This window comes from Armigeres subalbatus, chromosome 1 (assembly GCF_024139115.2).
Source record: "Armigeres subalbatus isolate Guangzhou_Male chromosome 1, GZ_Asu_2, whole genome shotgun sequence".
NCBI classification, from domain to species: Eukaryota; Metazoa; Arthropoda; class Insecta; order Diptera; family Culicidae; genus Armigeres; species Armigeres subalbatus.
In genome coordinates, this window is record NC_085139.1 from 51622221 (window position 1) to 51636572 (window position 14352).

Genomic DNA, 14352 nt, shown 5'->3' on the forward strand with positions numbered 1-14352 from the left:
TTTTTTGAAAGATCTAAAATTTTGCGAGTGATAAATGCGTTTGGTGCGATGAAACGTTTAGATTGCCTCGCAATCAAGGTGTTTTTCCAGATGTCCTCTATTTTAGAATGTTCCCAAGATTTGAGTTCCATTCTAAGAGAACACGCAGATACACCACAAAATGGTTCGGGACCTATGAATTGTCGAGATGAACCAAGTCTGGCCAGCATATCAGCTTGTTCATTGCCTTCAATGCCAAAATGACCAGGAACCCAATACAGGTTCACTTTGTTACGACTACCCAAGGTTTGGAGTGACTGAACACATTCCCAAACGAGTTTGGATGTGCATGTTGCTGATTTCAAAGCATTCAATGCTGCTTGACTGTCACACAACCCTGAAGAATTAATATTTTGTTTGTCTGTCAGTGGCAGCAAGAAGACGTTTCTTCCACAACCTTGCATCAGGACATTGCCCTCTTGATTTTTAGGTTCAGCTAACGTTGAAAGCAGATACTAGAGGAACTGATTTGGCGTTGACTACGTTGATTTGCACAAAAGACTTGGAAATATTCGATAAAGACGAAAAAGGGGTCTTGGATCTGATGAAATTGTCTACAAAGGCGCATGGTGACGTTTCTAGCAAACCTTACAAATTATTTTTGAAATCGCTAACTGTTGCTCGCATATCGGATGCAGACTCCTGCTTCGTCTTCGGACAGTTCAAGATCAGTTCAGAAGGTATGCATTTGCATAACGGTTGACAAGAGCATCCCAGGTCGCATTGACTCCAATCGACTCAATGCGTTGAGCGACTTCACCCTTAACATCAACCCGTAGATAATGAATTTTCTGTGCCTTTAGTGTGGAAGGAGCCTCAGTAGCAGTATTTTGGAGGCGATTATCTTGCATTGAAATAGCAGCCCAAAGTTAAAAGCGTATATAGGCTTTTATTGTGAATAGCTGTGATGCGAAACTACACACTAACTTCAAAACTAACTACACTCTAACTTCAAAAATCATGTTTGCTGAAATCGGAGACGAGCCAGCCTCGGGCTAAAAGTCTCCTTAAAAAAGAAAAAAAAAATGTTTGCTGAAATTTGGCGGTGCCAACCTCGGGAAAATAAGCAAAAAATGCTGAGATCTCGGCGAAAAATATTAAGTGTGTATAACAGTATGACAAATTCCTCACCCCGCTATCTTTTTCCACCTGGAAATACTTCAATTTGACTCAAACTTCCTCTAACCCCTGCCAGATCACGTCCAGTACCACGTTTCCTGGCACTGCTCCATAAAGCACTTGCTTTCGATGCAATAAAGAATGGTACATTGGTACATCCAGAAAACACTGGCCAAAACGGTAACTAAGCAAAAAATGTCAGTTGGCTGGAAGTGTTATGCGAACGAACTGGTCATTTGGCTGAAATTGTCGTCTGGCAGAATTGACCATTTGGTCGAAACGAGTCAAACGGCCGAAACTGTCGATTAGCCGAACAGATTATTTGGGTGAATTAGTTGTTTGGTCGAAAATGCGGTTTGATCGAAACATCCGCACAGTAATCTCAGATCACTGGAGTCGGTAAAATTTGACCGGGAGCCCGTTATTTTTTTTTGATTACCGCACGCTCAGCATATAAAAATTAATCTGAACTGTTAAAAATTGCAGTTTGTTCGGCAAAAAATTGACGATGTTATCAGTAATTTTACTAACGGATATGTCAATAAAACCACAGGATGTCGGTAAAACATTAACATTTCTTTCGGTAGAATTTTATTGATTTTACGGTTCGATCAGTAAATAGTTTGAAGAATTTTTTTTTGGAAAAAAGAAAAGAATGTAAAAAGGAAGACAAAAAATACATTGTAATATTTAAGAAATCATGTTTTACTTTTTGCCCTCCAAACAACAATTGGAATTATGTATTCTTATTTTCGATATTTTTGTTATATTTTACTGCCTCATTTTCAATTTGTTCTTACTGAAAGTTTTTTCCTCCATCGCATCAGTTTATTTGATTATTTATATTTTCAGTTGCAATCTCAAGCATACTGATCCCATATACAATTTTTGTGCGATGCTTTTCTTGTTATACTGGCGGTCAACAAAACCATATTCATCAGTGGACTTCACGACTAGAATGGATTCTAGCAGAACACAAGCCGAACCGTGAAGTCTAACAGTAAAATAGTTTGATTCGATAAAATAACTTGTGAACGCCGGCACAAAAAGAATTGCATAGTTCAAAACGATATGAGACCACTAATGCTTTTTACATCACATGCAAATGATTAAACAAAACTAAAATTTGTGAACTCACAAAATCTCCTTGAAGCAAAATCGCGAAACGAAGGGTAATTCAAATGGCGTCTGTTTCTTTTCTATTTAATTTCAATTGTTTGTTAACAGTTGTCTCCGGTAATTTTTTAAGTATATTTGATGAAATGTTCGGTAAAGTTATATGTTTTACTGTCAGTACCAGTATTTTATTACCGAACAGCCAATAAACTAATGAGTTACCGAAAGAGCCGGTAATTTCGTTCTACACGGTGTACAGTAATATTTTTCACCATTTACTGAGTCATCGGTAAAAATATCCATTTACAGTAGTTTTACAATTATCTCAGTAAAATCATGATTTACCGAACTAAAACTGTAAAAATAATTACCGAACAGCGAAGTCCTTGCTTAGTGTGCAGGAAGGGTCATATGGGCAAAAATGTTGTTTGGCAAATTATAGTGAATGTGAAAAGTGTCAAGTGATTAATGATAATTGAGAAGACCAATGACATATGAGAAGTGAGAATTAATTATTACAAAGCGAGCATCTCACTTCTCATTACTCATTTCTCACTTCTTTCTCCCTAATTTTTCGCTTCTCATTTAGCCCTACGAAAAGTGTGAAGCATGAAGTGAGAAGTGAGAAATCAGAATCACTTGTCACTTATCAAATCGCAGGTAGTAATGGCTGTATGTTAGAAAATAAGTGACTGGAAGATTTGTCCGCAGAAGATGGTCGAAGGCCAGTAAATCCACCGAAACGTCCGAAAAGTCTGGCAAAGTTTTGTTTTGTCATTTTCGCCGAAAACAAATCGATGAGAATCCCAACCAGCAATTTTGCGGCGATTGATACATTATAAACATCAAATCGAATAATATGAAGTGCGATGTAAGAAGTGAGGAAAGAGAATTGACAAAAGAGGAGTGAGAAGTGAGACAGTGCAGTCCTCACTTCTCATTTCTTATTTCTTACATCACATTTATCATATCTTACTTCACACTTCTTTTTTTACAATGAGAAGTGATAACCGAGAAATGGAGAGTGAAAGCTGTGAAATGTTCTAATTTTTTACTTGTCACTTTGCACTTCTCAAGTATGATTCAATAAACACTGTCACATTTTGTTGGGCCAAACGACATTCACATTTACGGTCGTGGTCAGAATGGACTTCATCATTTTGACATATGACTACATCTGTCTTTTGTATATTAGATTTGTGATTGCGAAAATCGGAGACCGTCTCGAAAATATGATAGACTATGAACGTTGATATCGTAGCCGTTTCTTGATAGATTTCCAATTTGCTGGGACCATTCAATCGAGGATGAGTCCACGCTTCTTTGTATTTATTTGATAATACTAATTTTAATTTTTTCTTTTATCAATAATTGATAAATTGTCTGGAAATTGGTAAACCAACCTATTACGTACATGCACAGACATCAAAATTGCACGCAGAGTGGATACGGCAGAGCGCACGCATCGGAGCGACTGATTGCAAAATTGAATTGTTTCGGTGGTCTCGGCGTTTGGCGTGATAGCTTGGTTGCTGTTAGTGATTCCATATATTCAAACTTATTGCATCATTTCCCTCCAATCAAATTTGCTAGTTACGATTGAGTTTTGCACTTTGAAGAGAATTAATCTCGGGTCAACCTTCTTTTGTATAAAATGGTGGCCCGGAAAAAAATCGATTTCATTTCCAAAGACTAACAGCAACAAAACCAAACCAATTTGCCAGAGAAGTGACTTTTCTGCCGACGACAGCCAAATCGATGAAGACGCCACCTTGGTGAAAGTACCCATTGCTGACCGTCGCTCGGGCTGACAGATACCAAAGAGACAATTCAAATTTCTGTTTGTACTTTTTCTACAAAACGCATTTTGAATAACTAACAACTTATAACCAAATTCAGAATCTTGCGAAATAGTTGAATGCGAACACGGAATGCTTCAAATTTGCCAGTCTCTCCTATGCTTCGGGATCACTTTCTGCGGAATCCCGATCAAAATGACTCGCGCGCGCCAGAAAGCAGCTTACTTTAATGAAGTAATCCTATTAGCTATGCCCCCTAGTTAATCGTTATGATTGCACATAATATTTACACCCATAATAGATCACAAAGGGGCGGGGCTAATGTGCCTACTTTATAGAATACAATTAAGCTGCATTCCGGCGAGCACGAGTCATTTTGATCGGGATTTCGCAGAGAGCAGTCGGCATCGGTGGTGGTCTTCATCAATTCGAAGAAATTTGTGATTCTGCTGCCGAAGGGCAACTGCCTGTCGTCGCCAAACAATTCAGTTTTGCACTTTAAAGAAAATTCATCTCGAATCAACCTTTTATTGTATAAAATGGTGGCTCGGAAGAAAACTATTTCATTTTCAGTTACTAACAGAAACAAAATCAAAGAATCTTGCCAGAAAATTTCAGTTTCTGCCGACGACTGTCACATCGATGAAGACGCCACCTTAGTGGAAAATTTCGTTTAGCTGCTTTAGTATTTGAAAATCGCATTGTTGAAATTAAAGGATCTTTCTAGGATCATCATTGTGCTTTAAACGGACTTAAACTCTGTTTGTCTGGGGGAAAATTTTTCCCAACGGTCAATACCTCTTCTTGGATTTTAGTGCTGAAATGGATTGTGTGTAATTAATTCTTGAACTTCCTCCAACTATCCACCGCCGTCACATGAAACGCTACACGTATGCTTCCATCGCAGTCGGAAGTCAAGTGTTGCAAATGGCGAGTGGCTTCAGTGGCGATACGGCCGATGAGTCGTGTTAATCCCTTTTCCACGGTTGGAGAATAGAAGTCCATCCAACGGGGGTTTGCTATTTGGCTTCTTGATTCGGTTGACCTCCGAGCAGTTCGCTCAATGTTAAAGGTTCCCCCAAACACACGCGACGCGACAGTCGCGACGCGATTCTATCGCTTGGCGACAGCGATTCTGTCGCCGTTGGTATGGAAGCGTAAATAGAACATTGCCTGCAGCGACCCAACGATAGAATCGCGGCGACTAGTTGTCGCCGTCGCGGCGATGAAATCGCTTAGGTCTGGGGGAGCCTTAATAAAGAGACACAAACATAGTCCTACGTCACCTTTGCATACAACCCGGTTGGACTGCACCAAGGACTGCACCTTTGAGTTTTCTATGATTGATAACATTTTTTCCATCAGTACCTAGTTAGCTAAGATCTTAAGCTTTTCGTTGATACGCATATGTCTATATAAATATTGAAATCAACAAAGCTATGGCTACAAAAGCTAACTGGGCCCACAACTGGGTAACTTCCCATTCGGTAGTCCAAATAATTATTTTTGCAGCTTAATATACTTGAATAATTGAACCTCCCTGGTCCTCATATTAAAAGGTCTATTTTGACAGGTAAACCATGATGCAATTAAAAGTTCATTTCCTTCCCCCAGTACTCACCGATAAACTTGAAACTGTACAGTTTGTACTCATCGGCCGAGGGAATCGTATCGTTGACTAGCTTCAGGGTGTGATCCTGCGCCGCCGTGGCATGGTAGGACAAACACTCCAGGGCCACCTTCTGTTTGGCCATCAGTTTGCAGGCGCTTTCGTACATCTGCGTGTTATGAATTCCCAGCCCACAGAAGATGGCAAACGCCTCGAAGATTGAAATATCACAGCTTGTAAATTGTAGATCGTTTTCCTGTCGACGTCGATGGGAGAAGCAAAGGAAAATTGGCAATTAGCTTCGGCTGTGGTATGTAGACGCCTCCCCTGCTCCCAGACGAACCTTATTAATTAATTGAGCGACTCCAATCACAGTCTTCTGTCCGTTGATGATCGGCATGCAGAGGATGGTTTTGGCGCTGAGGTCATCGGAAGAACCATGCGGTTGACCCTCGCCCGTCGACTGATGATGCGGTGGCGGATGCTGCTGCTGCTGCTGGGGATGATAAATGGGTTTGTCTTTGAGCCACTCGTTGACGTCGTTGATGTTGAGCGTTTCGCCGGTGGATGCCACATACTCGGCTATCTGGGCCAACGTTGAGCTGTTCAGATCGTTGACCGAAGGGCGGCAGATGTTGGCCGCCGAAGAGCTACTGCTACCCAGCTCAAAAATCATCGTGAATCGAGCGGAGGACTTCTGTAAATGAGTCGAAAGCAAAAACAGACAATCAACGTCAAAAGTAACCTACATCCCAATAAGGGTAGTCATATTAACATAAGCACATTATCCAACAACGATTTCCAATTATTGAAACCGCAACCTATATCTACCGACATAGGTATCAAACTTTTACGGTATCATAAAATCCGTTCTGACAACGTCACATACTGTTCTACACGACAAACGAAGAGCAAGTCAAGTGTTATCAACCCCATTCCCTTCTCAACGTCATTCAATGAATTGCAGATGGGAATTGAGTCGTTGTCGCTAAGTCACTGGAAGATTCTTGGAGAATTCCCTGGAATAACGAATAGCAGCGGATAGATGTGAGAATTCCATCCTTTTTGGGAAGCCTATTTTACATAACCATTGAGGCGAAAGAAGATGGAAACACGCAATGCATCCTCTGAGAGATAACCCGACGGGAGCTTAGGAGAAGCAAATTATGGAAAATAAGTGAATCAATTAGTTTCTCTGCTCTGGAAGACTGGTAGAAATAGCGAAACGACGGATTTCATTCCGTTATCTTAGCAATTGCGAAACATTCTTAAGGTACATGCTAATGTATAAATTACTGGTTGTGGTTGAGGGACTTCCTAAGCCGTGCGGTAAGATGCATGGCTACAACAAAGCAATACCATGCTGAAGTTGGTTGGGTGCGATTCCCGGTCCGATCTAGGAAATTTTCGGATTGGAATTTTTCTCGACTTTCCTGGGCATAAATGTATCATCGTGTTAGTCTCATGATATACTAATGCAAAAATGATAACTTGGCTTAGAAACCTCGCAGTAACCTACTAGGCAAGTGCTTAACAAACAATAAGCTGCGAGGCGACATTGTTCCAGTGGAGGATGTAATGCCAAGAAGAAGAAAAAGAAGGATGCTAAATTTAAACCCAGTAAATCCAATCTTGTATTGAATAAAGCAATATCCATAGAAAAAAAAATAGAATTAAGTTTTTCTGGTAAAAACCTTAGATCTTCTTCGATAATATATCCTGTCATGGTAAAGTTGGCCCCTTTTCTCATACACCTTTCCTGTGCGATTCACTGACCTGCTGGTGAACGACATCCTCGATGTCCACGTTGTGACTGGTTCGCCTGGAGAGCACTTGATGTTCCGGACGGTCCAGCATTCTTTCGAGGTGATTCTATACGGTCGGGGAAAAAAGCGGGAAAAACCAGAAGAAAATGGACTTTGATTAAAACCCGGTGACCGTGGCGCGACGATATGATGGTGAGAAAATAAAATGGTTTTATCCGAAGCGAGGTGGAGCGTGTGGGTGACTGGGAGAAGCGGTGGGTGGTGATTTATATTAAAACGAGGTGGATTTATTGAATGTAAGAAAAAAAAGCAATCGGTGAATAAACGGATAGATTGAAAGTGTGGAAATCCGACCCACTTTGCTGGATGCTAAATATAGTACAAAAAGGATCGCTGATCCAAATGGTGTGCAGTGCGGGAAATCTTTTTGTTCGATGATTCCAAGATTTTGGTTCCAGTCAAGGATTAAATTTAATTGATTGCTTCTTTATGATGAGGCTGAATTAATTGAAGGCGATTGATTACAGGAGCCCACGGGTAGAATGTGGCTTAGTTTTCGGAAAGGATTTAACAAACAGTCCCGGGTTTATCTGGAGAGGTTGGGTTAATTCCAAAGTGACCTTTCAATTTTTAGGTTGCATGGACTGAAAGACAATCCAAACAAACTCGTGCCTACAAAAAATTAGATGAATATCAAGGAATCAGCATTCAATAGTGGAACAGAAATAAATATGGTAATTTATTAACCAGTTCATCATTTTAATCATCTGAATGCTTCAACTTTTTAATCATCCACTAACGCAGCGGTTCTCAACCTGGGGTACACCCTGGGGGTACCATCGCATCGCTGGCCCCAGGGGGTACCTCGGACAAAAGTGCGTAATGGCGGATGTATTACAATTATTAATCAATCTTATTGATAAAGTGTTGACAATTGAATAATTTTTTATTTCAAAATGTGTCTTGTACATAATAATAAGCATGGCGTTCAGTAAATTAAAGTCAATTGAATCCTGCCCTTCACAACCAGCACAGTGTATGAAGGGCTACTGGACGAAATATCAACAGGATGAAACGTCGAATGAATATGTTTTAAAAATATTCTACTTTCGAAACAAAATAATGAATGATATGTTAAGAATATGCTTCTGAACTAAAATCTAGAGTCTAAAGGTTCTGAAGCCACCATTTGAGAGACATGAAGGCTTTTTTTTTTTCGATAAAGTGAATTGCTTTATTGCACGAGGATTATTAGCCTCTTTTTACGAGGAACCCACCATTTCAGAGGCTGGGAAGCCTCTTTTCAAGTGGCTCAAAACTCTTCTTTCAAAAGGCTCGGATGCCTCCATGCAAGAGGCTCGGAAGCCTCCATGCAAGAGGCTCGGAAGCCTCCTTTCAAGAGGCTCGGAAGCCTCCTTTCAAGAGGCTCGGAAGCCTCCTTTCAAGAGGCTCGGAAGCCTCCTTTCAAGAGGCTCGGAAGCCTCCTTTCAAGAGGCTCGGAGGCCTCCTTTCAAGAGGCTCGGAAGCCTCCTTTCAAGAGGCTCGGAAGCCTCCTTTCAAGAGGCTCGGAAGCCTCCTTTCAAGAGGCTTGGAAGCCTCCTTTCAAGAGGCTCGGAAGCCTCCTTTCAAGAGGCTCGGAAGCCTCCTTTCAAGAGGCTCGGATGCCTCCTTTCAAGAGGCCTGGAAGCCTCCTTTCAAGAGGCTCGGAAGCCTCCTTCAAGAGGCCTGAAGCCTCCTTTCAAGAGGCTCAGAAGCCTCCTTTCAAGAAGCTCAGAAGCCTCCTTTCAAGAGGCTCAGGCCTCCTTTCAAGAGGCTCGGAAGCCTCCTTTCAAGAGGCCTGGAAGCCTCCTTTCAAGAGGCCTGGAAGCCTCCTGTCAAGAGTCCTGTAAGCCTCCTTTCAAGGGGCTCGAAAGCCTCCTTTCAAGAAGCTCGAAAGCCTCCTTTCAAGAGGCCTGGAAGCCTCCTTTCAAGAGGCTCAGAGCCTCCTTTCAAGAGGCTCAGAAGCCTCCTTTCAAGAGGCCTCGGAAGCCTCCTTTCAAGAGGCCTGGAAGCCTCCTTTCAAGAGGCCTGAAGCCTCCTTTCAAGAGGCTCGGAAGCCTCCTTTCAAGAGGCCTGGAAGCCTCCTTTCAAGAGGCCTGGAAGCCTCCTTTCAAGAGGCCTCAAGCCTCCTTTCAAGAGGCCTGGAAGCCTCCTTTCAAGAGGCCTGGAAGCCTCCTTTCAAGAGGCTCAGGCCTCCTTTCAAGAGGCTCAGGAAGCCTCCTTTCAAGAGGCCTGGAAGCCTCCTTTCAAGAGGCCTGAAGCCTCCTTTCAAGAGGCCTGGAAGCCTCCTTTCAAGAGGCCTCAAGCCTCCTTTCAAGAGGCCTGGAAGCCTCCTTCAAGAGAGGCTCAGAAGCCTCCTTCAAGAGGCCTGGAAGCCTCCTTCAAGAGGCCAGGAAGCCTCCTTTCAAGAGGCCTGGAAGCCTCCTTTCAAGAGGCCTGAAGCCTCCTTTCAAGAGGCTCGAGAGCCTCCTTTCAAGAGGCTCGGAAGCCTCCTTTCAAGAGGCCCGGAAGCCTCCTTTCAAGAGGCCTGGAAGCCTCCTTTCAAGAGGCTCAGGAAGCCTCCTTTCAAGAGGCTCAGAAGCCTCCTTTCAAGAGGCTGGAAGCCTCCTTTCAAGAGGCTCGGAAGCCTCCTTTCAAGAGGCTCAGAAGCCTCCTTTCAAGAGGCTCAAGCCTCCTTTCAAGAGGCTCAGGAAGCCTCCTTTCAAGAGGCCTGGAAGCCTCCTTTCAAGAGGCTCAGAAGCCTCCTTTCAAGAGGCCTGGAAGCCTCCTTTCAAGAGGCTCAAGCCTCCTTTCAAGAGGCTCAAGCCTCCTTTCAAGAGGCTCGGAAGCCTCCTTTCAAGAGGCTCGGAAGCCTCCTTTCAAGAGGCTCAGGAAGCCTCCTTTCAAGAGGCTCAAGCCTCCTTTCAAGAGGCTCAGAAGCCTCCTTTCAAGAGGCCCGGAAGCCTCCTTTCAAGAGGCCCGGAAGCCTCCTTTCAAGCGGCATAGAAGCCTCCTTTCAAGAGGCTCAGAAGCCTCCTTTCCAAGAGGCTCAAGCCTCCTTTCAAGAGGCCTCGGAAGCCTGCTGTCGAGAGGCTCGGAAGCCGTGTTTCATGAGGCCTGGAAGCCTCCTTTCAAGAGGCCCGGAAGCCTCCTTTCAAGAGGCTCGGAAGCCTCCTTTCAAGAGGCTCGAAAACCTCCTTTCAAGAGGCTCAGAAGCCTCCTTTCAAGAGGCTTGGAAGCCTCCTTTCATGAAGCTCAGACGCCTTCTTTCAAGAGCCTCGGAAGCCTCCTTTCAAGAGGCTCAGGAAGCCTCCTTTCAAGAGGCTCAGAAGCCTCCTTTCAAGAGGCTCAGAAGCCTCCTTTCAAGAGGCTCAGAAGCCTCCTTTCAAGAGGCTCAGGAAGCCTCCTTTCAAGAGGCCTGGAAGCCTCCTTTCAAGAGGCCTGGAAGCCTCCTTTCAAGAGGCCTGGAAGCCTCCTTTCAAGAGGCCTGGAAGCCTCCCTCCAAGAGGCTCCGATGCCTCCCTTCAAGAGGGCTCGAAGCCTCCTTTCAAGAGGCTCGAAGCCTCCTTTCAAGAGGCCTGGAAGCCTCCTTTCAAGAGGCCTGGAAGCCTCCTTTCAAGAGGCCTGGAAGCCTCCTTTCAAGAGGCTCAGGCCTCCTTTCAAGAGGCTCGGAAGCCTCCTTTCAAGAGGCCTGGAAGCCTCCTTTCAAGAGGCTCGAAGCCTCCTTTCAAGAGGCCTGAAGCCTCCTTTCAAGAGGCTCAGAGCCTCCTTTCAAGAGGCCTGGAAGCCTCCTTTCAAGAGGCCTGGAAGCCTCCTTTCAAGAGGCCTGGAAGCCTCCTTTCAAGAGGCTCGGAAGCCTCCTTTCAAGAGGCTCAGGCCTCCTTTCAAGAGGCTGGAAGCCTCCTTTCAAGAGGCTCGAAGCCTCCTTTCAAGAGGCTCAGAAGCCTCCTTTCAAGAGGCTCAAGCCTCCTTTCAAGAGGCTCAGAGCCTCCTTTCAAGAGGCTCGGAAGCCTCCTTTCAAGAGGCTCAGGCCTCCTTTCAAGAGGCCTGGAAGCCTCCTTTCAAGAGGCCCGGAAGCCTCCCTTTCAAGAGGCCTGGAAGCCTCCTTCAAGAGGCTCGGAAGCCTCCTTTCAAGAGGCTCAGAAGCCTCCTTTCAAGAGGCTCAGAAGCCTCCTTTCAAGAGGCTCGGAAGCCTCCTTTCAAGAGGCTCGGAAGCCTCCTTTCAAGAGGCTCGGAAGCCTCCTTTCAAGAGGCTCGGAAGCCTCCTTTCAAGAGGCTCGGAAGCCTCCTTTCAAGAGGCTCGGAAGCCTCCTTTCAAGAGGCTCGGAAGCCTCCTTCCAAGAGGCTCGGAAGCCTCCTTCCAAGAGGCTCGGAAGCCTCCTTCCAAGAGGCTCGGAAGCCTCCTTTCAAGCGGCTCGGAAGCCTCCTTTCAAGCGGCTCGAAAGCCTCCTTTCAAGCGGCTCGAAAGCCTCCTTTCAAGCGGCTCGAAAGCCTCCTTTCAAGCGGCTCGGAAGCCTCCTTTCAAGAGGCTCGGAAGCCTCCTTCCAAGAGGCTCGGAAGCCTCCTTCCAAGAGGCTCGGGAGCCTCCTTTCAAGCGGCTCGGAAGCCTCCTTTCAAGCGGCTCGAAAGCCTCGTTTCAAGAGCCTCGGAAGCCTCCTTTCAAGAGGCTCGGAAGCCTCCTTTCAAGAGTCTCGGAATCCTCCTTTCAAGAGCTTTTCAGTATTATTGGTGGTCCTATTTACCGCAGTTAGATTCGATGGAGAATTCTGCTCTATTTTTCGGTTTTGGAGTTGACTACTCTATTTTGACACAGTGGCCAAATCTGGCATAACAAAGTAAATATGAATACCAATAATAAGTGTGGATAATGGGACATATACATCAAACCATGATTGGATATCCTTTTCCGATTATGATACACTATCGCCACTTATACAGATTAAGGTGGCACTTTATTATATTCGATGGAGATTGACAAAATACCCTAGGCAGAAAAGCACCGGTGCTTTTATTGGTATTATTAATCAATATTTATCGGAGCGTGATTCAAGTATGGCATATAATCCGAATGCAATATAGCGGAGGAATTGGTCCATCTGGTAGTGTATTCAGATTTCGCGAAGCGTCCATTAACTCCGTAGTAGCATATTTATTGTTAAAATGATACAATTTTCGAAGATTATAATAGTGCCACGAAAGAGAGACATGTTCTCCATGACATTTTATGGTGATTTGTCAAAGCAGGATTTTCAACACAAACGAGTTTTTCTTTCGCATTTAGCATCATTGTTTAAAATGATTAAATTTCAATTGATTTGCGGTCAGAAAATCACATTTTCCCGTCCGCATCTCATTTTATACATTGCACTATACAAGGCATGATTGAAATAATATTTTCATACTTAAATTGTAACGCTACGAACCAGCTGAGCGAAAAATTCCATCCTGTTCGATCAGGAAGCGAGGCTATCGGTTTCCGAGCAATAATGGGGCAGCATAAACCATATTTGCTTGCTTCCCACGTGCATTCGCTCAACGATGGTTATTGGCCGTAAATTTGCAATTATTTATTAATCAAATATTGTCCTGCCATCACCCACGTCAACTATTGTGCCGCCCATGCAAGAAACTATGCGGGTTATTTGACTGAATGTGCTGCGGATGCATAAATGAACGATGGAAAATATATGCTCGGACACTTGTCATCAACGGCATGCCAGAATTTGGTTGTGGAAACATCATAAATTGAAAAATGGATTATTACACTCAACGCACGCACATACATACGGACATTGCCTCATTTCGTCGAACTGAACCGAGCACTGAAGTTTCGCGTTTTGAGTGATAGAACCTTATAATGTGTACGATAGAGGCAAAATAGAATTGAAGACTTGTGCAATTAAAATTGCGGTCCAGTAGACCATTTTGCTTTAATTACATATTGGGATTCACAAATTTGCTGCAGATTTTGGAAAAACTATTTGAGAAAAAAAAAATGCTGAAGGGAAACTAACATGACCGTTTGAAAATTGTGTCTCTTATGTATGGAGTTTATAATTAAATGCGTGAATATGAGACTTCTTATGAACAATCGCTGTGAGTATTTTTCACCCACTGATTGAATTATTTTAGATCATTCGTAAATCAAGAAATAATTTTTTCCGCATTTTTAAATACCCAAATAAAATGGTCATCTGTTTCTGAATACATAAATACTTAAGATTCAGGAAAACAAATCTCTGGACAGTCGGGCCAACTGTTTATTTAAACTAATGATGTTTTGTTGCTTCCGTAATCCTATGCTATTATGGACAAAATGTGTATCACTTATGAAGTCTTCGTTAGAATAATAGGAAAGCAAAAAAAAGCTTTGCCACCTAGTCGCATTTAAATTGGAAAAGTTTACGACGTTACCTGCGAACCATAACGTTGCTTTTGAAGTAAGTATGAAAATTTCTCCTCTCAGCCATACACCTAATTTCCCACAGCCATAAATGTACAATAAACTTTTTGATTTGTTCCTCCATCAAAACAGCAACGACGAGAGAACTGTGAGGCAGAAAAACCTCGGGAAATATAATCTACGCCAAATGGTCCATCTAATGGTGATGAACACGCGAAAAGGCGAACGCCGGCAGCAACTTTTTGCAGCTCTCTCTCTACCCCCCCGGAAGTCTTAACACGCTCGATGGACTGAACGTGCCTTGGTCAGTGTTGTGCTGCATATTTGACCGACCAATGCCCGACAGTCAACTACCAACCCCCCGGTTCCTTGGAAAACGTGAAATTGGTGCTAATGTGTGCACAAAGCTAAACAATTCTGGCTGATTGTGATGCTGGTTGGAGGTGCGTTCATACGAGAGTGATTCCAGTCATTGACTTTCGC

General features: G+C 43.6%; 1 protein-coding gene across 9 annotated transcripts in view; it reads right to left on the bottom strand.

Annotated features, from left to right (window-relative positions):
- LOC134225369 (cGMP-specific 3',5'-cyclic phosphodiesterase) overlaps positions 1–14352 on the bottom strand; it is a 278804-nt gene that overhangs the window by 73616 nt on the left and 190836 nt on the right. For all 9 annotated transcript variants that reach the window (XM_062705430.1, XM_062705395.1, XM_062705387.1 and 6 more), the window contains 3 exons: positions 7459–7554; positions 6026–6379; positions 5695–5938 (listed from right to left, as the gene is read on the bottom strand). In XM_062705430.1, coding sequence (XP_062561414.1) covers positions 5695–5938; positions 6026–6379; positions 7459–7554 — 694 coding nt within the window. The remainder of the gene's footprint in view (positions 1–5694; positions 5939–6025; positions 6380–7458; positions 7555–14352) is intronic.